The following is a 27,482-nucleotide window of genomic DNA, read 5'->3' as shown; positions in this document are numbered from 1 at the left end:
TAACTTTCATCGCTCGAAGAACTCGATGTTTCGTTGTCGGAATTTCTTAATGTTATTATAAATGAGTCAGTGTAATTATTATCTCCTTTTGGTTCTAATTGAATATATTTTTCCTCATGTTCTCGCGTCTTTCTCCAAACGTCACTAAACATATCCAGACTAATAGCATTTGCTTCCTTTCTAAATAATTCTTCCACAGTTTTCAAGTTAAAGTTCACATTTTGTGATGCTACTTTCCCTTTAATTATGCCCCATAGTAACTCTATTGGGTTGAGTTCTGGATGGTATGGGGGAAGGCGCAATACACTATGTCCATGATCTTTGAGGATTGCATCAAGTAGGTAAAAATTGTGTATAGTTTGGCTTATTTTTTTTAATAATGTGATAACTCTGATTATTAATTAGTAATTTGATTTTTGAAAAAAAAAAATGGCGATTTTAGTCAAAATTTATATTTTTCTAACAAGATCCTTATCATCCAAATTTCCACCTTGGTGAGAAAAATTGACATTTCTAATGAAAATGAACAAAAAATTAAATGATTTTATTAAATACTGTAAAATAGTCTATAATTCTTCCATTTACTGTATCACAAAATTCTTCATAGATTTTTAGATATTCGTACTACACCAATTACATCACCCTGTATTTATAAACAATTGCAAAATATGACACATACATAGGCCGGGAGATACTGACACAAAATTTCGGGTCATTTGTAACAGAATGGCGGTTCTACAGAGGTCTTATTACGCAATGACTAAAAGAAAAATGATGGTCAGAACTCAGAACGCTGGTACCGGCGGACTAGTCGCGTGGGCGTTAGTCGAACTCGTCGGATAAATAGCGAAAGTCAAACAATTTGTAACACAAAAATTTTACACAGATAGCCCATAAAAAAGATGTAGGCGGTAGTGTCATGCCATACTTTTCCGGTGTAACTTACAGCCCCCCATACCGTCGCGATGCGTTGATTAAAAAAAAACAATTCAAACATTTGTACCAGGCTAACTTTTGCACAGGTAATCATCATCGTGCAGACATTTACGAAAATCACCATGCCATACTTTTCGGACGATTCCAAATGGCCACCATACCGCCGAAAATCTGCAATAAAAATTTTTTTCGCCAAACAATTTGTACCAGTATTGCATTTGGATTTTTGGAGAGTATTTGATAAAATGTGACCATTATTATATTTGCCATACTTCTAGTAGGGGGAAAAAGTGCTGCCATACTTGAAAATTAATTTATTCGTCACGTTTCAAAAATACGACTGTACAATACGTAAAATATTTTTTTACAGTATGGGATCATTATATTCTGTTTGTTTGTATACAATTCTACCTAGAAAAAAATATCGCAGATTGCAAACATGGGGCGGATGATTGTAAGACTTAAGCCAAGACGTAAAAAAAATGAAAAGAATTGGCGATTTGTACCAGTACGGCATTTTTGGAAAGTATATGATGCAACGTGACCATTATTATATTTGCCATACTTTTAATAGAGGGAAAAATTAGTGCCATACTGCTACAAATCGTTCAAACTACGAATAAAATCTTACAATAAGAAAAAAATCTTATACACATTCGCCACCTCCCACAGGTATGGCATTATCACACTTCTATTTATAATCATTCAGGAGTTGTTGAAAAAAAAATGTAGGGTGGTACAAATCGTTTGGCGAGAAAAAAAAATTAAAAAATTTGCAGATTTTCCGCGGTATGTCGACCATTTGGAATCGTCCGAAAAGTATGGCATGGCGATTTTAGTAAATGGCTGCACGACGATGGTTACCTGTGCAAAAGTGAGCCCGGTACAAATGTTTGAATTGTTTTTTTTAAATCAACGCATTCACGTGGGTATGGCGGTCTGTAAGTCACATCGTAACTGTATGGCATGACACTACCGCCTACATCTTTTTTAAGGGCTATCGGTAAATTCTAAAATTTTTGTGTTACAAATCGTTGGACTTTCGCTATTTATCCGACGAGTGTGACTAACGCCCACGCGACTAGTCCGCCGGTACCAGCGTTCTGACCATCATTTTTCTTTTTGTCATTGCGTACTAAGACCCCTCTAGACCGCCATCCTGTTACAAATGACCCGAAATTTTGTGTCAGTATCTCCCGGCCTAACATGTGCAATGTGTAAATGTGTTGACGTTCCAGCTCTTCTTAATATACCTATAATAACATTATGTATATAGATATATAAACATAATTATACGTGTGTCTAATAAAATATTATCTTTTGTGTATAGTTATTTATATCATACTTGTAAATGCTTTTCAATTAACACTATCATAAACAATACCACAAAGCGCCCAAAGGCTACAAACCTCCGATATTACACCAGCCCCTCATATACAATTCATAATAATTATCGATGAATTAAAAACAAAAGTAGACCTATTAATAACACATACCTACTTATGACACATGCAGTTTTTAGATACGCTTTATAAACAAGTGGCCTTTGCATTTTTTTTTATAAATTATGCATTGATAACTGTATTTCTTATTGTAATGATCGAAGTGGAATTCGCCTTTGCCTTTGTTGATCTGAATGTATTTGTATCAAGTTAAAGAATCAATTAATGTAAATACATGCGAATTTCGAGGCGATGCAGAGGCAGACATAAAAACCAAGTTAATGTAAAACTGTTGTCAATTATTTCGTGCGTGTAATAGAGACAAAGAAAACTATAACTACTTAATATACCGCTGTCCATATTGCGAATGACGGCTAATTTTGTAGAAATATTTTTATTATATCGATACATTGTAACGTAGCTCTACGAGCTCAAAATAAATAAGAGTGAATTATCTTTTATTGCATGTTTTGAATGTCTCTTACACCAGGTAAATCTATAAATTACATGTTCATGTTTTTTTCAGTTTTTTTATATTATTTCAATTTTTGTGATGTTATTTATAACAGATAAACTAAAAATACCAGCTTAAGCTTACATAGAAAACAACATCCAAATTTTCATGAATCTTTCATGAACATTTTGGTTGTTTATTAAATTCAATTAATTCCATTCAATCAATCATCACATGTTTTACACAATAATACGAATCTATGTAGATACATAGAAAACTTCTAACGCTACTTATTTAATAACGTAATACATATAATAATATCTTATGATAACTATCTCCACGGATTTCGCTTCATTAGTTACGCACTCCACATTTCGCATTCATCATGTCGCGTCAACAATGAGAATTTATGACGTGCAATTACTGGGCTTCGAGAAAAAACAACTGATTGACATCGCCGATGCCAAACAAGAACTAATTGTGAGACCAATAAGTAAACAACACAATCCCGTAATTGGAGCATGTATGTTCAATATTACATTTATGTACTCGAATTAATTATAATTTCAACTGACAGTTTATATTGCTTTACAATTAATTGCTTATAATGAAGGTGTTTGAGAATCGTTCGCTGTTTACGCGGACGGGTTTTAGTTTGGCTTTGCTGGGACTTACTACAGCTTTTATATTGATTCACTCAAAATATTGTTATAGTTATTATGTAGTTATGAAATCAAAATTCCCTTATACCATGGTTAGAAGATATTCTGTTACAAAGCATACAATGTCAGTTATATTTTTTTGATGTGCTACTAATCTCTGTTACAATACCATACCAGACAGTTATCAATTTTCTTACGAAATAAGGTCAGTGGTGCATTTAAAAAGTAGCAAGTCATCGGGGTTGATTAACTATTTATTTTTTTAGCCAAATATTAGATACGGACGTTCGAGCTCGACGCGCGCACTGTACAATACTTTTCCTTTTAGAGAAAACAACGATATCAAAACTTTTTCCTCTGTGTCAGCCCAAACCAAAAAGCGAATAAGTAGATAAAAAAATATTTATTTTTCGTCAGGAAAGAAAAACTGTTTTAATTTAGTCAATATGCATAAGTGCCGTGTTACGTAGGTTTTAACTTAAATTGAAAATAAAACTATGTAATATAAAGATTATTACAAGAATATACCGTCACAACGTAGCCTTATACAGTACCTACCTACTCAACAATTATTTTCCTTGCTTTAGTTCAATAAAAACCTAAAAGGAATATCATCCTATACGCCCAATATCTGTTTTTATAACAGAAATTATACCGTACAATTGGTATGACTAATGACTACATCATCTTTAAAACAAAGAAGTAAAGTCGACACAAATATATGGCATATGACCATAATAGTGTAACATGGCAGGTATCCTGCGGTCACCTCCCAGGCTTTGTAGCTCATACATCTATAACTAAAACCTTTATGCGTATTCATAAGCGCTATAAATGTAAAGGCGCCGTCCGTCGATTTATTTAATGATGTTCAATGTTACTGGAAATTATAACATTAATATTAAACACAAAGGATCCACTGTTACGAGCGTGAACCATTTTTGGCCGTAGCTTCGTTTTTTTCTTATTTGAATCTACTATAGTGTGGATGCTTCTACGTAATCAATACAATTACAAGTGATACAATTCCTTGTTATTTCCCACCCAACAAATACTCACCACTTTGTTCCATTAAACATTACGTCGGAGAAAATAAACCAAACAATAAAATTGTAACAAACAACTTCAAGCGTGTTCTCTATAAGGTACTGATTTAACAGCACTCTCTTATTTATTTTAGTCCATAAGAGTCTATAAGAATTTTTAAATAACACAACACAACAACTAAGCAATTTTTCCGTTTTGTAAACGCAGTCTAGTTTGTCGTGATATAACCTTACAGGTAAAGGCAATTACCTGTAAGGTTGTATTTATATTCTTAGATTAAGTTAGATGCAGTTAAATTACCCACTTTGAGCAACTCAATATATAGAGGCGTAATACTTACCAATATCCATATATCTAAAAATGTAAATAAAGGAAACAATTTTTAACCTTTAAATCCAATAACTTTATTTCAATTAGGTATACATAAAATAACCTGGAAATAGCACTTTAATAGCGGATTGAAATGAAAATAATAGCAAAAGAATCTCACATCATAACTCATATTCCTAGCCACAAGAGTTGCCATACATAAACTGTCCATATTATTCTTTAATATTCAATTGTGCCGGTCAATGATCAATCATAGCTAGCCATGAATGTGGAGCGCCTGGGTGGTACACCAAGTAAAATATTTATTCAGCAAGTTCTTCACAATGGCAACATATTTCAAACGGAATGTCTGCATCGCGTTGCCTAAAGCAACAACGGCTAATTTGAGTTGTGCTAATAATAAACACATATTTTTAACTCTTACATAACCCTTAATATATCTTTTTGCCACAGTATCGACACTCTTGTCCTCATTAATAAAATTATTTTATATCATACAAGTGAAATATGGTTCTGGCTGGGTTAGTTACGCAGCTATAAGGGCCATAATATCTACTTACTTTTTATTGTACGTCTTTTTCTCATAAAAAGGGCGTCACAAAAATGCAATAACGTTAAACACGTAAAAAGTACCCAGCAATTTCTGGATAGAAACCAAATGAACCATAGTATACCTTTCTTACATAAGCATAGAGTTTATTTCATTTAGAGAAGAAATACAAGTGTTTGTAACTAGGAACCCGTTTATAGAAGAATTAGAATAAAAAGTTGAACTATCGGGTGGCAAGTTACGCAAGACTGAGTACGGATAAAAAGTGGCTTCCCTTTGGAGTTGTAAGGAAGTTCAACAGCCGTCAAGAAACGGGAAGGTTCTATAAATACACCACCTTATGAATGTAACTTATTAACGATATTACCATCATACAAAATGGAATCTACAAGCTTGTGTACTCGTAAAGCTGTATTATAAAACTGAGATAAATGTTCCTATAGGTACGCATTATTCGAAAAATTTGATGTTATAATGCAAAAAGCACTATCACATTCTCTTTGGTACTTATGAGTATATATAATATATTGATTCATTTGGTCTTGAAGCCATCCATAAAAATGAGGGTTTAATAATTATTGTACCCTGCATAAAGAAGCTTGATCAATCAATTGGCAATAATATTAACGCGTTCACCGCTTTATAATGAATATGTTGTGGGAGCAACCATATTAATTAAGTTTTTAATAAAGCTATGACAGAAATGAATAATTAACCATCGAAGTCATCAATTGTTTATGCAAATTCCTTGATTGTCTTTTAATGGTAACTATCTAGATTATGGAATAAATATTTGTCTTATTTTATAGACCGAATAAAAAATATCCACTGTCTTATATGAGGCATATTAATTAAACAATACAAAATAACTAAAACAAATAATATGAGCATTCTAAATAAAAAGATCTGTAGAAATGTTGTTATACACTTTAAAAGGATGCATTGCGTCTTGGTATCTCTTTACATGAAGCTAGAAACAAATTACACAACAATGTAAAGCAGGATTGTAATACTCTTTGTGAAACGAGTTAGCTTAAGCAAAAGTATGCATAATATAATAAATTCGTAGGAACGTCAAAACTTGGTCAAAACTGTATATTAAATATTTTTACGCTGTATCTTGATTGCAAATCATAAAACTGTAACAATCATATTATGTAGGTACCATTTTCTCAGTGTTTAGTGATTTTCTAACAAATAAATCCAAAACATAAATAACGTGTCTTTAATATACCAAAACTGGAATTCAGGTTTTAAATTGCAACAGAATAAATTGCACTTAAATAGAAAAATTTGGAAATTTTGTAAATTGTTATAAAATAAGGTTATAATAATCACATCACTTATCGGAACCATATAACCAGCAAAGCCTCACCTTTTACTGGCGGCGTCTCTTTCTTTTTTGCTTCCATTCATAACTGCCGTTCCTTTGACAACCTTTTATTTTATTTTTCGTCACACAATTCGCAGCGTTCCGCGTTCGTCACAACGCGAGAGCTTCCTAAAAGTTTGAAACAATCTCTTTTACATATTCAGTATTCACACCTAGGCTGTAAAAACCCTTTGTGCGTGAGTTTAATTTATAAACGTTGGCACTTTTCCATTTTAAATCAAATTCCATAGTATCGGAGCTTTTAAACGAAGGAAGTACCAACGTCTGAGTTATAACAAAACATGTTCTGAAACAAACATGCGACATTTAGTTATACAATAATTTATATGCTAAGATGTCAAGACGCTTAAGTAAAACTGGATCTAAACGAGGACTCCAATGGAAAACATCGTAACATATTAGAGCACCTGATATTATCTACCACAGACATGTACCACTGATGAGGACGATTATTATACGGTCTGAATAAATATAAATTACTTGCGTTGCATGAATCTAGTTAATTTAGCTCCAAAAATAATACATCCTGCAAGAATTTTATGATAACACATTTTGGTTAGGCATCAGTAAATAATGCTTAGTATATAGACTTTAGACTGCTTGATTATAAGAAAATATTATTTAGATAATTTTATGAATATAAAAGCTGCACAATGCACAATGTATTCCTCTATCTGGTAAAAAATATTATTATGGGATACTATAATATGAAAATAGCAATTTAAATTCAATGTGATACAAATTATATTCTACAGGTTTGCAAGCATTAACTTTTTGTCCATTGTACTTGATTACGTACCAACAATTTGATTCCGCAAGCTCTTCTTGATCTTCTATAGGTACATCCATCATGTTACCGGAGTTTAAATTATCCGCTTTTTGCGCACTTGAATTTATAATTTTTTGTTTATACTCATTAGTCATTAATTTACTTTTTCATCCCATTAACATACGCATAAAAAGTTGTCGCATAATACTTTATCGAAATAAAAATTGGAAACATTAAATCTGGAGTTTTAATTACGTTAACAAGACATTAGACTTTCTACTCAGGGTTTAAAAAAAATCGCAACTGCTTGTTCAATGAATTCCAATGTTTTATAACGAACATAAAGCTTACATCCTTCCTCGGAACATAATTTAAAACATTTCATTTCGACGACAAGAAAATGACTCATAAGAATATATATTTATGTTTCTGCTAATACTGTAAACAAAACAAAGTCACCGTATGTGTTCTACTTAGAGTTGACACACGTACAACATGAACTTAACTGTAACGTAAAATAGGTAATAATAATACTTCGACTTGATTGTTGTAGCTTCTCACGTACTAATTGCCACTTATTGTAAGTAATTCTTGTTTAAATGGAACTATTGTACCATGTGAAACGTTGTCCCCTGGTATTGGTATTTGTTTCAAAAAACTACACACAAGTACGAATTTTTCCCAAGAAAATTTACCAGCATAATACCTACTTTGTGAAAAACCAAAGAATGTATGCGTAAGCATAACTACTTTTTCCTTAGTATCGTTGATCGATAAGTAAGTATGCGAAGTTTGCTTCTTCATAATATTATAGGTATTAAAATCTTAATTATTTTGTAGCTGATATTTATTTATTATCTTATCCTCTTAAGAATGTAAGCACCTACTTACACGTAGTTACAACGTAATTTAACTTAAGAACTCAAAAAATACCATGTCGTATACTTATAAAAAAATTACAATCTATATTGCACTAACTCATATCATAAAATAAACCGCCTCTAAACTCTACAATCATATAACATGCGATTTGTTACACATTTTAATGAAACAATTAGCGGAACGCCATTTTAATCGCGATAAGAGCTGCCAGATAATAAATGGAAGTCTGCTTTGTCAGTTTGATATGTGGCCTTTTTAAGTGATTCCTTAGGCTTTGCGTTCCCATCTCGTATATATACGAGTATGTAACGGACAGCCGAAACAAAGGCTTGTAATGTATCGCTATCGAAAGAATCGGGACCCGTCGCAAATTGGTTTATTGAGATTGTGACTGCGATTTATTAAAACTGGTATTAACCACTTGCACGAAAAAATGTTTGTTGCAATATGCAAGTATCGTACATATCGTAGTTTGGTATACACATATATTATGTTTCGCCGTTGATTATTGAAAAAACAAAAACTTTAAATAATTTACACTGTTTTTTTAATTAATTGTTTCATATCCGTAAAAGCAACTACATAATAAAATGTTTACACATTAATAAATTAGTACGAGAATTGTAACGTATAACAGATTTCTCCTCCCAATCTAACTGAAACCAATCAAAGGACACAGGACCAAAGTGGAATAAGTCTAGAAATGTTATCCATTATACGCACTCTCACATATCACTGTAACGACCACTCAATACCGCATTGTAGATTCAATTTATATTGACCACAGGGCATTCTCTCTTTTAACCTCCCTGCGATACTCTTTATGAAGGCTTTTATTTTAAAACTATGAACGTATAAACTACACGACTTTCACAAGAAATCATTTAGACGTATCATAAATTTAATTCAATTATCCTGATGAGATCTTACTGTAATTTAAAAGCTTCTAGATATATTTTATTAGTTTAATTCATTACGGACAGTATTAAATCAAATAAAACATTTCTATCGTAGCCCTGCCAATCTTAGCAATAGACTCTATCTATACCTTCAATCATAAAAAGACAAAAAGTATAATTTCTTTAATGATACCCATTCACGCTCTCATGATCACCTTTATTTAAGTGCATATAACCATTCAGCTATATAACTATAATTAGACTTTTTATTTAAAAAATCCGACACGAAACTTAAATTAACACGTCCAAACAGTAGGCAATCCATCTCGTGTTCGAGCGAACCTACCATTACCCCACATAAAACCCACACCACTGGTAGAAATAGAGTATAAAAATCCTGATTACTCTTTTACACCGACATCAATTACGTTCACACGTACGTAGCTACATTAATTAACAAGTCTATAAAGCTCTTGACAGGACATGGCCAGTGTGCGGGTCTTTTAGTGTATGGGCCAATAAAGTCATAGAAAGGCTGGCCTTTGCGAAGCTGGAAGAGGGATACAAACAATACTTTTAGCACGCAGATGTCAACAAAACTATCGAGCTTTTCGCAATGATATGTTTCCCATCCATACGTAACGAATATACTAGAACCTTGAATACTGAACGCAACAATATATTTTGTATTTAACTTTTTACATAACTAACATACAAATAAATACATTAAAATCAAATCCGCTTTATATTCAGATCTATTATAAATAAAGGTTAATAACACTCATTAAAACTAAACACATAATATTTAGGAAACATTCAAAATTAAACGATACGACAATAAACCTATAAAATATCACCACCGTTTAAACGTCAATAAATAAGAAAGCAGTATAAATTTACGTCTAGCAAGATAGCTTTAAGTATTAATAAAGAATATTTGTTCCTAAGCACTGCAGGGTCTAACACCGATAGAGGGTTCAATACTCGACCTAGCACTAGGGACTAACGAACAAGATGCTCGTGCTTCGATAAAGACTGCATTTCTATTCGACAAACCATGTAGCCTGTCACATTCACTTTGTATTGCCTTTCTAATATTTATTTTAACAAACATTAGCTTTTACTCTGGTACTGTCAGTATTTCTAGATCGTAACATTTAATCTTAACATTTTTTCTATTAAAAGTTGTAGGTTTAAATTGTAAAAATATGATTAAATAATGTTGTGTGAGGTTCAAAATATGTATCTTGTAAGGAGAAGAAACCGCAAAATAACAATTGGCCTGCTCGTTTGTAACAGGCTTCAACCCACAGGAAGCAATTTTATCCATCATCGAGCTCCGATGCGAAAATAAAAGTTAATAACTTAAAATTAGCGTAATCGTCTGTAAAATATACCTAAGCTTACGATGCTTATTCCAGCTAATTATTTTGAATTTATTCGAGGAATAATACAATTATGTTGTTTCTTAAATTTTTACTTATGAAATTAAGGGATTAATTTAGAGTCAAATCGTTTTTAACTAATTTCTACAAATTTCGTAAATTCCTACGAATAAAAATAAATAAATTCTCTTCTAAAAAAATCTACATTTGGAATTTTGTATTCTAAGCACTCATAAGTTCGATTTAAAAAATATACATCAATAAACTTTCCGCACAGATTTTATTCGAAATGACTGAGTAGATTAGATAGATATTATCATCTAGGACAATATGAATCTATTTGTGTATAATGTATCCTACAATAGGTGATCTTTTTTTGTTGAAACACATGCCCAGTTGACTCATAAAGCCTGTTTTAGAGTGAAAAACACCCTTATAAAAAATAATGTGTACATGCATTCGTCAATACTTCACAAAAGCCCGCTTCAGTCCACAATTACACAGTAGCTGTTCGTATCAAATTAATACACTCAGATGTAATCTAGAGCTATTGAAAAAGCGTTTAAGTCTTGATGTGTATATTAAATTGTCTTAAGTAATTTATGAGCGTACAACGACATTATCTACCGCCTTTGTAACCGCGAATGTATATTCATCATAATTGTTTTAAACGGCACAAAAAAATTAAAGACCACTCAGAGATACAAACGAGATTCATATTTAGCATTTTCTTTTTGTGAAAGATTGGAAACTTGCGAGTTACGAGATACTGTTTTTACACTTAAACTGCTAATGGGAGCCATATTTACTTAATTAACCAATTATATGCTTGTATATTTTGTACGAAATTTCATTTCGAAAACTTACCTTGCGTAATTTTTGCAATGAATTTACATTTTACACCAATCAGCAAAGCTCGATCTATCTATATATACTTACTTAAGGTTACTTAGGTACTTTAGTTTACCTAACAATATTTGATTTGATAAATTAGAAAAGTTGGTCTCAAGCGTTAAGTTTTATTTTAAAACAACAAAGATTTAATAAAATATCATACAGACAAATTGCCGTAAAAGCAAATGCCAATATATTGAAAATACACGAGAATTCACCAATGTTAATTGTTTCCAATTAATTCATTAGTCACAGGACTGGCTGGATTAATCTGATTAGCGCCGATATGCAAAGCGAGGCTGCCATCGTTGAAATAATCCACGTAGGCCTGTGGCTGCGGTAAACCTAACAATTATAGAGCCAGCCGTCTATAATCGATCTTACGCAATTAGACAAATGGCCAGGTGAACGAGACCAGACACCACACCATAAAATTTCTTGTTCCGCGTGAGATTGCATCTGCCTATGTTTTTGTACATGTAACGTCGTATAGCAAACTTTGGATCGCAACTCAGAACTCGTATAGAAAACTAGATTTCCATGCTTCGCGTTTAGAACGATTAGCCGTAAGGGACGAATTGTTGATACACTATCAGCTGATCCGGCGCAGTTCGCCATGGTAGCGCAACCGGAGCGCATGCGCACAGCGCTTACCCGCCACAGTACTTCGTTATGCTGTCGAAGGTGTAGTCCTTAAAGTTTGCCAACAAAATAAAAAAATGTGTTCGACTCGGAAGTTTGTTAGAGTGACGAAATTTTTGTTGGCTGGTGTGTCGATATTCTGCGTGAGCTGGATTGCTGCTGTTAACGAATGGCACACCAGGGCGCGGTGGAGTCCACCACCTCAGCGTAGCTTTTCCACTATGAAAACTATTGTGGCATACTCGGAAGGCAAGCAGGCTGAAATGGACCGACCGTCGCCTGTCACATGTGACCGCTTACCGGCTTTTCCGAAAGTCCCAAAAATAGTAATTTATATTTTTATTATTTTAATCTGAATTTATCACTACAATTAACTTTTTGCTCTTTCGTTTCAAAAAATATGCTCAAGAATACATTATCTTTATATGTATACCATTTAAGTTTTCCTCCCACCATTTTATTGGCCAATAAATCAATTTTATGACAGTTATTATCTAAGCTCAAATCAGAGATTCCACGGAAATTAGCTTTTATGCTTTCAATAAACAATACATGTTTTACATATTTTTTGCGATACGATCAGGGTGTGCATGCAAATGGTGCAATAATATGCAAATTTTGCACCTTCCCGGGAAATGATTTTTCATAAAATATTACGTAAAGTAATTGACTTTTTTTTTCTAATCAAATGTTAACGACGTAGGTGATTTGTATAAAAATTGCAATAAAACGCAATTATATTCCAGAAGGTTATTTCCTGGAACTCCTCGAATTGTCAAGGGGAATCTCGATGTGCATAAGAGTTTAAGTCAACCTCTCAAAACCGCTAAACAAATGAAGACATTCTATAAAATAAAGTGGCTCTTATAATATGCAAATAAAGCATACAAGAATATACGTGAATAAGCGTTAGTAAGAAAATACGATGCATTGTGAATCGTACTTTGTATGCAGCATTACTTCCTGCTCTCCCAAGCTATATTTAGATGGAGATGCATATTCAGTATTCACATTTATTGCTTATAATAAGCGTTTGAAACAAACGCATCAGTGCGCGCCTATTATATGCAATCACATACACTAATTAAGTCTAATGTAGCTTCTGACCGCTCCCATTAAAAGTCTCAAATAACATAATATGAATATCAGTCCTTAATAAAATAAAAAAAGACTACAAATAAACGAATTGCAACGAAGCTTAAATTTTTTATCTAAACGTTAATATAGGTATTAATACTTAACGCACTTAAATTTTAGTACCCAAAACATTCATAGAAAATACATATATAACAAAAAGTCAAACGTTCATTTTATTGGTCTTCACAGATTTATAACTTCAATTTCAGAAATAATAAAGAAATAAACATTTAAATAATGTCGGAATTCTAATTGTAAATTATCATGAGCCTTATAATCACAACCATAATGCAATAATCTTTTCTCAGTAAAAGCAAAACTAGTTTCGTATAATTGTGATAATCTATCGCAGAGCTAGTGGAAGATGCAAAATAACTAGAAATCAATATTCTCTGCGGCTATTTCTAATAGTACGCCACTGCTGCCACCGATCCCACACGAATGCAGTCCCTTCCTATAATATAGATAAGCAGCTACGTACGATGCGTTTTGCAAGCGGAGGCGTTTAGAATCCAACGTTCATTGTCTATTTTGAGATAATGCTCTCCGTACCGAAAGATAAGTAGGTACGCACAAAGTACAATTTTCTGCAGACAACATTGAAATATTGTTTACCGGTTTCCTTGCTTAGTACTTAAGGGATACGTATCCTCAGTGTTTTTTCCCATCCTAATAACACAACATCTGTCTCTAAATTACTAACTACCCAGGCAGCCCCCTTTTAGGATTTATGTACTATATATGTATAGTTAGGTACTATGAGAGAAGTCTAATTTATATTTTAGTTGACTGAGTGTCATGTAGATCAAATGGATACTTACATATTTTGAAAATTAAATCCTCTTTCATTGCCATAAATGAACGTACGATAAAAGAAGCTTATCTTAACGCTAGTGTATGACCAACCTAAAATAAAATAAGAGAAACCTCGGATTTTCAAGGATAATAAACAGCAAGGAACACTTTATGGAACCTTATTCTAAGTACTTTATAATATTTGTGTTTATAAATTTATAAAATGCTTAAAATAAGTACCTATTATTTGATGGATTTGAATACCATATATCAACAGATTTACAGATGTGTATTTATTAGTACAACGACATAAACTACACTTAATAACATAAACTGAAGACTTTCTTTCATTTTTTGAATACTTTGAAATAATTGCTCTTAATCTCCGTACTCCGTAGGTACATCCCCGTCATCCGTACGTGATTCCTATGTGCCACGGACGAAGCCGGGACAGACCGCCTGTAGCTAAAGATAACTTTATTAGGGATAACAATCTGTCAAAAGTATTATTTGAAGCTGAATTAAATCAAAATGCAAAGCACGTCAAACGTATAACATTACCACTAAACAACAAATTTCGTTACCGTTTGATGATTGTAATTAATAAGACATCCTACAAATATATAATAAAATTGTGACAAGAGTTGTAAGTGCACAAGAATTACTTTTGTATGATGTACCAATTATTGTAATTTTCCGTAAAACATCAAAATAAGTTTAATCAGACTAGATTATAATTTTGTACAAAAATGTTATTTCTACACAGTACTTTTATTGTACTTTAGTATATATTTATTTCATAAAGAAATACATGCCTTAACAAACCAACTCCTCCGTTTTTTAGTCGGTTAAATCGTAATTTAAATAGAGATTTATAAGAAAATTGCTTTTAAACAATAATTGTACGAAAGAGGCTTCTATCGATTTTTTACAGGGTACGATAAAATAATGGACTTAAGATCAGATTCAATGCTGATTATATATCATTACCACAGTCGGATAGGATTATAATATGTGAATGGGTATATTTGGTTCGTGTAAAATGAGTCTGTGTACTTATTTTGCGAAGGTGTACTCTACATTATTGTAATCGCATTAACACGTTGACTGCGGCACAGATATATCTGTACTTTCCATTACTGCGTTACGGGTCGTTTTAAACCTTGTCTTATACCAGACATTGTGGCGGCACGAGGCATATTAAACCCCACCGCCCGTAGGAGATCAAAATCCTTTTTTTGGCGCCAAATAAGACAAAGTGTGCGGCTTTTGTCGTGATTATTATTAACAATGAGTTCATTAACCTAAATCTACCGTCGCCCGTGGTTAGATTAGTTAGTTTAGATTCTATGGGTAAAATAAAATGTGGGGTCTGATGTACCCCATACCGCACTGAACGATAGCAGTTTTTCATATAATTTAGTGATGGGAAAAGAAATATCGACTTTATTTAATTGTATTTATTTATCAAACTTATGGATGTTTTTCATTAAAACAGGCCAAGCAATAATATTTTTTCAGATTTCAGATTTTAGAGTTTCACCACCCGGTTTTTCTTCATCTTCCTCCTTGATTAACTTTTTTCGGCAACGTTTCGACATAATCGGCAGCAGTCGTAATTCGTCGCGTGCTCAGTCTCGAATGTGTTGCACAACACTAACCGCGTGAAGCTAGCTTAGGGTGCGATACGAGGTTCGCGGGGTACGAGGTTTTCGCAACCTCGTTCCGCACTGTGTTAGAATTTTTATTAGTTCAGTGCGGCACGAGGTCTAAGAAACCCGGTATTAAGGTCGGTATACCATTGAACTAGGAATCAATAGCACATCTCAGATATACAGGGTGTACCAAAAAGTAGTGATGAACGGAAGCTGAGAGGTAGAGGACCTAGAGGGCTATCCGAATCACCCCCATGTATGTTATGCGATTTTTCGTATTTTCGGAGTTATGACGATTTTTTCAATTTTTCACCTATCGCCGAGTACGATGATATTTTCACTCATGCTGATGTCAATGATTGCGGAAGATGCTTGATTTTTTTTGTGTGCTAAGCTGAAAGATAGGCCAATTCAGTATGGTAACATTTACTATCGTTAGATCTTTGAATGGAATAAAAAAAAGAATTAAATGGCAAGAAAGATAAAATTACCCAGTATGTTCACCACTTCAAGGGCCCGTAAAAAAATAAAATCACATAAAAAAGTTTTCCGTTTGACTTTTAAAAACTTGCTCTATCTATCAGATAGCTACGCTGAAAATTTCATTTTATTATTCAGAAGGCTTCAATCGAAAAATTTAAATCTAAATGTGGTAAGTGCAAAAATTGAATTAACATGATGATCATTAAAACCAATAAATAGGTGTTTAATTACCAGAAATTTTTAAAATAACCCCGCTGTTGCTCAATGCAAGTGCGACATCACCGTAAAAAGTTGTCTTTTAAATGCCTGAATGCCCTTTTATCATTTTTAATGGATTCTTCTGCTACTATGAATTTCCGGGTTATTTCGTCTAAATTGTGGCATTCTCTCATGTAGCCGAGGTCTTTTTAATATTCCCATTGAAACAAATCAATGGGGTTTAGGTCGAGGGACCGTGGAGGCCAGGCTTTAAGGCAGGCGTCACCGGCGCATGCGCAGGCTGCAACGACCAATCCATCTTTCAGGGTATCTTTGCCCTTTAGCCTGGCCTGCGCGGTCCCCGGACATAAACCCTATTGATTTTTTTCCGTGGGGATACTACAAAGACGAGAGACTGCCACAATTTGGACGAAATAACCCGGAAATTCATAGTAGCAGAAGAAACCATTAAAAATGATAAAAAGGCATTCAGACATTTAAAAGACAACTTTTTACGGTGATGTCGCACTTGCATTGAGCAACAGCGGGGTTATTTTAAAAATTTCTGGTAATTAAACACCTATTTATTGGTTTTAATGATCATCATGTTAATTCAATTTTTGCACTTACCACATTTAGATTTAAATTTTTCGATTGAAGCCTTCTGAATAATAAAATGAAATTTTCAGCGTAGCTATCTGATAGATAGAGCAAGTTTTTAAAAGTCAAACGGAAAACTTTTTTTATGTGATTTTGTTTTTTTACGGGCCCTTGAAGTGGTGAACATACTGGGTAATTTTATCTTTCTTGCCATTTAATTCTTTTTTTTATTCCATTCAAAGATCTAACGATAGTAAATGTTACCATACTGAATTGGCCTATCTTTCAGCTTAGCACACAAAAAAAATCAAGCATCTTCCGCAATCATTGACGTCAGCATGAGTGAAAATATCATCGTACTCGGCGATAGGTGAAAAATTGAAAAAATCGTCATAACTCCGAAAATACGAAAAATCGCATAACATACATGGGGGTGATTCGGATAGCCCTCTAGGTCCTCTACCTCTCAGCTTCCGTTCATCACTACTTTTTGGTACACCCTGTATAGATATCACTTTCCTACACTGAACCAGATGGAAGTTATGCCTCCCGCACGACAGAGAAGTTTAAGTTTTTTCCTACCGCTATAACGACGAGACACGGACAGGGTGTTTCAAGCCCTGTTTCGCAGCGAACGTGTTAAGACGATACACAAAAAAAAATCCACTGCTTGGCGGGCGGAGTCTAATAGCTCGCTATCGCGAACGCGGGTGTGCGCGAAGTCATTCTTGCAAACTCGCCGCGCTGCCGCTGGCCGACTCGGGACAAACATGTATGGAGTCGTCATACAGTTATAATATTTATAATATACATATATTTAATTGTTGATTTATTGGTTTTATTTTCTTGCTTATAAACACAAAATTATCTTCTTTTTAACAACTACTTAGACATTATTAATAATTATTAATTATTATTATTTCGTAATGTTTACTTTATTACAAAATAATACAGGTTATAAATAATCTTTAAAATAACAAAAAATATTGTTACTCTGAAAAAATGAAATGGTACCTAATTACGCGGATTACTGAATTGATTTAGATAGAATTTGATGCTGACGTAGACATTACATCATGCCCAGAAATGAAAGGTACTATTTCTGAAAGAAGTTATAAACCCTTAATTCTTCTCAGTCAAAGTCAAGAGTGGAAGATATCACTAATACAGTAAAACTGATGCGAAACTTTGGATGTTAATTTGTATATTTTTTCGTTAGTTGTTACTTAATCACGTCAAGACTACATTACCAATTTTGATAAAATATAGCTAATTGCCTGGATTTACACATAGGATACTTTTTATCCGAACTGAACACTTCTGTGGGATAAAACAGGATTCACGATATAACCTAATTCCACGCGGGCAAAGCCGCGGTCGGAATGATATTTTTTTAAATAAAAAAATTGTTTAAAAAAAACACAAAATATATTGACGCATGTATTTATTTTTTGCACTCTATTATAATTGTAATTATTCATTACAAATAATCAAAATAAAATAGCCAGAACAAAGTTAGGCCCTGGTAGGATAAGTAGGCAGGTACAGCAATGTGAGACGAACACTGGCTTATTTATACCAATAATAATGTATTATAAACATTAAATTAAGTTTACTTTCTAACAACAAAAATACATAATATTAGCTAATGTGAAAACGAATCAACCAATCATCCCACAACAATGAAATGTGCACACAAATATTCATCCAAATCGGTTCATGTGATTAGGAGGAGTGACTGCAGCGCCATCCTCCGGGCCTAATTGTGTTTCCAGATCACCCAGGAACTCAATTTAATATACTTACACAAAATTTTTCGAAATGAAAACTCACATTACTATGTAAATATGAATATAAACCGGTTTTAGTACTAAGCAATTTCCCGCACAGGTGTAGTAAGTATAAATGAAATAAATATCAACATCAAATTCTTTATACAACATCATCAACCACCTACTAAGAAATTCTTGAAATTTTTTCGTATTTTTTTAAAATATAATACTACTCCAACGAGCTCCTGTTCCATAATTCCATATTACGTCCACCATACTTCCACTAAGTTCACCATGATTTTTTATTTCTTTGCACTTTGTTGCTTTTTGCTAAAAATGGAATCATGCGATAAAACCAGTAGAGCGTTGATAACATACATTTTTGGCTGAATAAAGGCACTTACGAAGGAGTGGGTTCACATTGTGAACAATCAGTGGGTTTATTTTCCTTCTGGATTCCGGATTTCTGAAAAGATTATTTATGCTATAAATGAAAAAATCTTACACATTCGTTATGTACTTAAAACAGGGGTACATATCAAACATCGTCTATAATACAATTATCATCAAATTTAAAATAAAACCAACTTACTTCATTAATTTGTTCCAATTGTAAGCATTCTTTTTCCTCCAACCTTTATGTTTCTTCTTCTTATTTTCTTTATTGTCCCCATTTGTCTCATTTTGTCTTATCGTGTTGTCACCCTTTTTTACGATTGCGCAAGCGACACAAGTTCCCCGTGTGACGGCCGTAGCGGGAATGACTCGTGCAGCGATCGGGGTAGGAAGGTACAGGGCGGCTCTCGCTATATTGGCTGGTCAGGCGCTAATTTCAAGTATTTCTTGTTTATTTCAAAACCATCGCATATTTCAAAATTCTAACACGGTAGACGTATAGGTTGTATATTTTATAGTTAATATCCAAAAAGTCGTAACTTTACGTTTGTTATTTTGAAGATGCCAGAGATTATAAAAAAATAACAATGAGAACTTTGTATTTTTTTTCTATCGAGAAAATATCATGGAATCATGTTTCTAAAACGGTAGACGTATTGTGTTACTATTGAACTTTCTTGTCAAGAATTTTCATCACGACAACTTTAATAATATAAAAATTACGAAGGTTTAAAAAGGGCCGTAAATGTTAGAAAAATTAATTCATCACCTTAATCATAATCATCAAAGAACGAAAATATACATAAGAACACATTAACTTGATTATTTCAACGGAAATATTTTGTTCTTAACACTGTTATGTATGTTTCTGAAAGTATATAAACTCGTCAGTAAATTATCGTAATATAATATAACCTATTGCATTTATAGTATAGTAGTCTTAGTGTATTGCATTGCCCTGGCGATCGTAAGCTTGATTTTAGTGCCTGAGGTCCTGACTGTTAGGCATTGTATTATTGGGTATATTCATATAAATTATAAAACAACTCAGAAGCAGCCAGGATTGTGGCAATAGCCTCGCAACCTATTAGACATAGCCATTAATGCATAATACCTCCGCGTACCTATTGAAGAAAAAATCATTTATCTCTTGCTTGGGCTTAGAAAAAATGTTGGAAATAAAAATGTTACATTTTCTAAACTTTGCACAGGTGTTTAAAACGATAACATATTGTTTACATACGATACCTACGTTTTACGCAATAACTTAGCTAATATGGTCTGAAAAAGATACAAAACTGGCATTTAATAGATTCAACTCAAACTATAAGAACAGTTGTAAAGTGTGTATGGCGATAATATTTCCCACAGCGTCAGTTCGTTTACCTAATCATAATTATACTTGTAAATCCAACTGGAATATCATATCACAACAGGTTTTATGTCATTCAAAAGATTTTATTATATTTAACTGAGATGATTATATTTTATTAATACAGCATTGATGATCAAAGGGATCAAAGGTTGTAATAAAATTTAAAATATCGTAATATTTAAATTCTGCTTAACGGACAAACCTTAATTTAAAACTTTTGTACGACAGTCAGTATAGTATCGAAATGGGTACTTACTTAGATTTTTTAAATGGATATTTTTATAATATTATGAGAGTTTTGTAAGCACATAAACAACTAAATTATACGAATATATTTAAATAATAAAGAAAGTCCTCTCATGTCTCCTCGATTTTTTTTTACAATTACATATTTAACTAAAACATTTTGTATAAGACAAAGTATCCCAACATGCAGAGGTTTCTCAACAACAACATAATTAACGATTCAAAAAATGCACGTTTTAAAAAAAGAACTTTATAGTCTTAACAGCATTAATTGACGCTTAATTATTTAATTGCATTCAGTGGATCATTTAGCACATTTTAAACCTTATTAAGATGTAAGGTGCAAGTTTACAGATCAACGTGTGCGCACTATTTTGTTTTGAGTTTATTTTTAAAATACTGAACATGACACGATTTCTGATTATGTAATATGCCAAAGAATAACACTATTATAAATAAATTCATTTATATAGAGACATAGAGCTGCGGTTTTTTTTCTGTATTCTGTAAATTCAAAGAAATTATTAAAAATAATGAAAATGAACATTCAATGATTCTGCAATGGTATAATATTTTAATCGATTCTCACTGCAGTCTGCTTATATTTATGCAGATTCTAAGTGCATCGACTCGTCGTATAACTTCAGTCCAGTTTGTCTCACTAATACTATCATTAGTAATAATTATTCTCTAGCCTTACATTCAAGCGATTTTTCATACTAACTTTATTTTCTTTCAAATTAAATACTATTACAGAGATAACAGTCAGAGGTTTTTATTTAAACTGCTTTACAACATCCGCTGATAAACGTGACAGGAGTAAAAGTCACGTTTTTATCTCTGAAAAGGAATTTGATGGTGCATAATGTTGCCTTTAAACTGTTGTTTAATCTAATGGCTGAGCTTTTAATAACGTTTTAAGTCTAGTTCATGAAAACCCATTATAATAAGCAGGGTAATTAAATTAAGACATTTCTAATGCATATAGGATTTATTACGTTTCTTCCGAAGTGTAAGTAGTAATATATTCCTACCCACTTGTGAATCCTTTTACTAACAAAATGTTAAAGAATGACAAATAATAAAACTCACACTATAACGTTTATCCCCGATAATCATTTATTTAAACTCATATGAAGATATTTACAAATATCGGCCCTCATAAATTGAATGGAAGATACAAAAAACATACGAGTAAATCTGTAAATAAAATACGTTTAAAGTAAGCACGCGCGCAATATCACAATGTTTACACTTTACTGAACCCTGTACGGCTGTATATCAGTGAGGACGGTATAATTTTACATTTTTTTGTATAATTTTTGTGAACAACGTATGTAATAACTGAATAAGCTGTCAAATAAAGCTTCTCCGAAAATAAAGGTGCGCGTACATTAGTTATCTATATAAAAAAGATGATAAGTAACGCTGTAACGTATATTAAAGTAGGGATGTCATATTGGAAATGCATAATCATATTATATAGTTAACCTTATATTTATTCTTCGGAACATTTCTTATTAAAACTGTTACTTGTACAAAACATAATGCGAAAATGTATTTCTTTTGTTTATAACCTCGTATGACCTAGATCTTAAATTGGCTTATTATCTTCCATATTATTTATGTGAGAACCTATTCCTTCCATTTATCATTAATTACAATTAACAGTGATGAATAAATTGCTTTATCCAACAATGGAGAAAGAGGGACGCAAAAAGCACATTGATGTTTAAGAAAGCACAATGGCTAATCACGCACGACTCTTTTACCATTAAATCCATTCTAGAGCCAAGTTTGAAAATTTCGTTGTAAGATATTAAACCTTAAGAAAGGGTAATAAAGTGAAATTCTTATTGTGCCCTTTCGCTATGCTCATTTCAAATTACTTAGAATAAATCAGCCCCAACATAGACCTTCTCGGAGGAATAAGGCTTATGTAAATTTTATACAACTACCTTATTACTGTTGAATGAAATAAGAAATCTGATCATATCACATGATTAAGTTAAATGAAAATTGTAATAGAGATATTAGAGATATTTTAAACTGGATAATAACTTAAGTACTTTCAGTACCTTCACGAATCACGATTGTATGAAGCACCTAATGAATTCTGTTTGTTTCAAGAATCGCACGTGGTCTCCCTTTGCTGAAGAATCATTATGGCAACAAGTGAGAGGTACATCGGTGTCGTTATATGCCGCGTATTACGACGAGAGGGCGCCACAACACTATATACGGATTCTCGCCATTTTCCACGGTGAGTAAGTACATACCCTACATGTTTCTGTAATGATATAAGTGTGGAACATGACTACTGCACATTAGCTCTTGTTTATGACAGGCAAAGAAAGAAATTCCACAGAGGTTATATCCCAAGCTACTGCAAAACGGTACACGTTTTGGCTTATTTATGTAAATTTATTATAACACCGGGAACGTCCAGACTGTTGATTTAATTCTCAGTAAACTTTGTTAAAAAATAACTTGGATACTCGCCAAAAATTAAAACATGCCGAATAAATATATGGACTTCATTTTTACCGACTCGAAAATGTCGTTGCATTTTATGCCTACATGATATATCATCGAGTGAATTAATTCTCGATGTTACTTATAAAATATTGATACATATCTTTACAGCTTCATAAACCTCTTGTTTTAATAAGTAAGCTCACGTAGGACAGAGATTTCGATCTAACTGTGTACGTAGTCCATACACATTTTACTTGCCATATAAATAAAGAAAACCAATTAATTGAAGTCCACAGTAGAGTGAGCCGTATCGAAGTAAATCTGCCGACTGCTGCCTTGAGGTCTTACTATTATGTATAAGCAAAATAAAATTTACATCTTATGAGCTTACTAACGACAACCGTGATTAGTACACTGATACTTATTTCATATCATAACATAAGTAGGTAATAAATTTAAATACGCCTTTTAAATGTGCCTAGGTTTAACCTATAATTATGTATGTCTATCTGTATGTATAAATATATGATTTAAGCAAAAGTAATGTCAAAAATTATTAAATTTACCTTATTTCTAAGTAGAAATGCAAGAGTAAGAGCAAGTGCTCTCTCTCCTCCCAACTATAAGTATGTCTCGTTAGATTTGGTCTGGTAGGTAAGAGATAGCTCCATAGCATTCCATAATTTACATCCAATAGAGGAAATGGCAACTGCTTATTTACCACATTCGTTGATGTACATGTCTGATATAATGTTACTGACATTTCATTTAATTTAAGAAGATGTATCGATAAATAGTAAGCACAATTTGTATATAACTCATCTCGACAGATCTAGGCGCCATAGTTGACGAGTATTATTGATTCTCCCGTAAGCCGTAGGCGCATACGCAAGATATGTCCGATAATTATAATAAATAAATAAACACATCATTTATAATCACTGTGTGTTTAAAAAATGAATGAATATATTATTATCTTAATCCTTAACAACCACAAAATAATTTACATTTACAAAAGTATATAAAATAAAATTTAAAATCACCCGAATTCGATTATACTAATGAATATATTAATTTTTATTGAACTTTTGAATTGGATACAGTCATATATGTATATGCATGGAACCAGTTATTTTATCGCAATTACGTTTCACACGTCTCAAAACTGAATAAATCACAACGGCCATTAAAACATCAGATTGTGCTAAACGTGATATAAAGTCAGTAAAATACTCTTTATCAAGGTAACATACGGTGCAGAAACAAAAGTGTTTGAGTGTGGTGCGGCGACACGGCCCTGGCGATAAGCTCACACTCATTTGTCACTCGAGTCGAGCGAACGCGTCGTGTAAATTCCATCCTGGGAGAGATAAACGCCTCTCCCATATTGTAGTGACGGTCGGATTAAAACACCACTACCAACTATGCACCACCTTTTTCGCAACGTCCCATTCTCTTATGGGACGTTTAACAAAAAGGACCTTTCCCTTTGTACTTTCCATCGTTGTTTTTATTAATTCTTAACGTATATTTTTAAACATATACCTACGCAGTTGTATTCTTATAAATGTCAACTAAAACTGTCGGCTTCAAAGCATAATTTTAAGATGTATAAAGGATATTGCAATTTATTTATGACTTTTCCGTTACGGCCATAAATAGAAAACGATTGATTTGTAATCTAGCCAGTTATAACTAGGAAGTGTCATCCCAGCTTGCGATACAACAACCGTTTTAATGATAGCCGAAGGAAGGCACCGCTATTCGCGAGCTTCGAAGGAAATGATTCTAGCAAATAACTATTATATAAGTCGCTGTAATGACGGTCCTGTTACTTAACTATAGAAATAAAATACCGGTATGCGAGCAGTATTTCAATACATTGAATAATTAGCATTATCTCCATAGTGTAGAATATATTTTAAAGAATTTATCTTGTAAGTAGTTCTTATAGATATTTTTTTTGTTGCAGGTCGGGATGTTTCTTCTCTCGAAGAAATGTTTTGTCAAACGCACTCTTTTAATCAAAATGAAAATTCAGTTGAAGTCGTTGCAGCGAAGCCATTAGAAATTTGGTGGCACGAATGGGATAGAAGTTCATCAGAAGTGGACACGCCTCTTTTACTATCCTGTCCTCTACGGGAGCCCTTAAATCAGACTTCAGTTGTGTCAGTGGTTACAGAGCCCTGTGACAATCCTGCAAATGGATTTTATATCAAACCATACGGCAACACTAAGTATATCCGATCCTTCACGGTCTGTGTCAAAGATATGAATTTCCATGAGGACGTGTCCCACAGTTTAACCGAGTGGATCGAAACTAACAAAATTTTGGGTGCCGATTTGGTAGACATTTATATAGATAGTGTAAATAAAAAGACTGAAACTGTATTATTACGTTATCAGTCCGAAGGAGTGATTAGATTATTTCAAGTTCCTATTAAAAATACTATTCAACGGTCGCTGTGGCAAAGAAGGCGCGATCATATTATAACTTACAATGATTGCCTCTACAGAAATATAATAGAATCTAAATTTATCATACCTTTGGATATTGATGAAATACTGCTACCTAAAATAGCATATACCTGGCATGGATTGTTAAAAAGACTCCCATTTTTGGGTTGGGATCCGTATGAGCATTCCGCCATTTTAGTGAAAAATGTATTCTTTTTCGATTTCATGCAAGACTTATACACAAATAAAGCAATTAGTATTACTAGAAATGATAAGAAAATCTATGTGAAACGAGATGATGTCCGAATAGATGATTCCAATAACTTTAACCTAAATGAAGTAGAATTAGTAGATGATACTAATAGTTTAAGCAAAGATGATAATAATAATTCTATTGCTAAAAATACATATGATAGTGGATGTTTAAAAGCAATACCGTTGCCAAAAATAGCACGAAATTTAATAAGTTCTGCTACAATAAGTCCCTTAGGACACTACAGTAAAAGTTTTATGCTTACGAAGAGGGTTCTAACAGCGTTTAATCACTATCCCTTAGCCAGCATTGGCACAACGGGTTTTACAGGATGGGCGGCGCCTTTGACAGAAGTTCAACTCAATCATTATAAGGTAGGTACTTAATTTTATTTGTGTTTATTTTCATACACACTAGTTCATATAAATTGTCTAAGCTATAGAAATAAAATTTTTAGGATAATGAATTCAATTAATTAATTTTCCTATTGGCAACTTTTTATTAGAATAAATAATATTTAATATTATGTACATTTACATTAAAAATATTGTTGAAGAAATCTGAATGAACGTTTAAAAACAAGTTTAGAACATATTTCCGATAGTATCGATATAAAAATGATTTTAAGACCAATCACCAATTAAAATTTTATAAAATAGTTATCCAAATTACGTCTTACTGAACACCTTTAATATTATTTTAAATAACCTTTTTCGTACACAGGAATCGTGCAACGAAACAATGGTAGCAGAATGTTGGCAGTACGTGAGGCGCGCGAAAGTCGACCGCTCCGCGTTGCGCCTGAAAAGACGTCTCACGCGCGCTGTTGCTGATGCTCTTTGCAAATAATAATATTATCATTCCATAATATGGGCGTTTTATTTCCCTTTTTCAACCGACTTCAAAAAAAGGAGGAAGTTCTCAATTCGACTGTAATTTTTTATTTATTTGTTACTGCAGAAGTTTTCATCATTATTATTGCACGCCTCATAAGCGAAGCGTTGAGGTACTACTGAGGGTACTACTGTCACTTCGCGCAAAACATCTGATTTTTCAAACTTAAAATGTCTTTATGTATCATACATTGCACTTGTAAGATAATACATACACACACATATTAAGAAAAAACACTATTTTTAACATTCATGATATTTTTGATGTCATTTTTAGGGTTCCGTAGCCAAAATGGCAAAAACGGTCACAGCCGATTTACTCGGAAACTATAAGTACTACAGTGATGAAATTTGATGGGAATATGTGTTGTATGAACCGCTACAAAAATATGACACTAAATAGTAAAAAAAAGAATTGGGGGTGGGGCCCCCCATACATGTAACTGAGGGATGAAATTT

At 32.9% G+C, this 27,482-nt stretch overlaps 1 protein-coding gene and 2 long non-coding RNA genes across 5 annotated transcripts; 1 reads left to right on the top strand and 2 right to left on the bottom strand.

Moving 5' to 3' along the window:
• Window positions 1–436: 436 nt before the first annotated feature.
• LOC149483427 (uncharacterized) lies at window positions 437–2,191 on the bottom strand. Its single transcript, XR_016316492.1, has 2 exons — window positions 1,398–2,191; window positions 437–784 (listed from the first exon to the last, which is right to left on the bottom strand). It is a non-coding gene; the product is annotated as an uncharacterized LOC149483427 (long non-coding RNA).
• Window positions 2,192–12,264: 10,073 nt separating this feature from the next.
• LOC149483425 (uncharacterized) lies at window positions 12,265–26,998 on the top strand. Of its 3 annotated transcripts, none has more exons than XM_089702459.1 (4): window positions 12,265–12,611; window positions 23,073–23,205; window positions 25,393–26,504; window positions 26,854–26,998. In XM_089702459.1, the coding sequence occupies exons 1-4, from the start codon at window positions 12,363–12,365 to the stop codon at window positions 26,977–26,979; spliced, it is 1,620 nt and encodes a 539-aa protein (XP_089558585.1). In that variant the 5' UTR covers window positions 12,265–12,362; the 3' UTR covers window positions 26,980–26,998. The 3 variants fall into 3 exon arrangements, with proteins under 3 accessions (XP_089558585.1, XP_089558586.1, XP_089558587.1); XM_089702460.1 differs by having other exon boundaries at window positions 12,470–12,611; window positions 23,073–23,209; XM_089702461.1 differs by lacking the exon at window positions 12,265–12,611 and adding an exon at window positions 13,928–14,405 and having other exon boundaries at window positions 23,073–23,209.
• Window positions 18,581–19,943, bottom strand: LOC149483426 (uncharacterized). The gene is made up of 3 exons (XR_016316533.1): window positions 19,518–19,943; window positions 19,330–19,391; window positions 18,581–19,255 (listed from the first exon to the last, which is right to left on the bottom strand). It is a non-coding gene; the product is annotated as an uncharacterized LOC149483426 (long non-coding RNA).
• Window positions 26,999–27,482: the final 484 nt, after the last annotated feature.

The sequence above is a fragment of the Colias philodice genome, chromosome 13, assembly GCF_061535455.1.
Source record: "Colias philodice isolate Cphi_HAF_F1 chromosome 13, ilColPhil1 Martin Lab GWU primary, whole genome shotgun sequence".
In the NCBI taxonomy this organism is placed as follows: Eukaryota; Metazoa; Arthropoda; class Insecta; order Lepidoptera; family Pieridae; genus Colias; species Colias philodice.
The sequence above is the reverse complement of the archived record's forward strand: the minus strand, read 5'-3'. Positions and strand labels throughout refer to the sequence as shown.

Coding starts and splice junctions, on each gene's coding strand:
- LOC149483425 (XM_089702459.1), top strand. CDS start 12,363: ATGTGTTCGACTCGGAAGTTTGTTAGAGTGACGAAATTTTTGTTGGCT. Junction 12,612..23,072: donor TTCCGAAAGTCCCAAAAATA/GTAATTTATATT, acceptor GTTTGTTTCAAG/AATCGCACGTGGTCTCCCTT. Junction 23,206..25,392: donor GATTCTCGCCATTTTCCACG/GTGAGTAAGTAC, acceptor TTTTTGTTGCAG/GTCGGGATGTTTCTTCTCTC.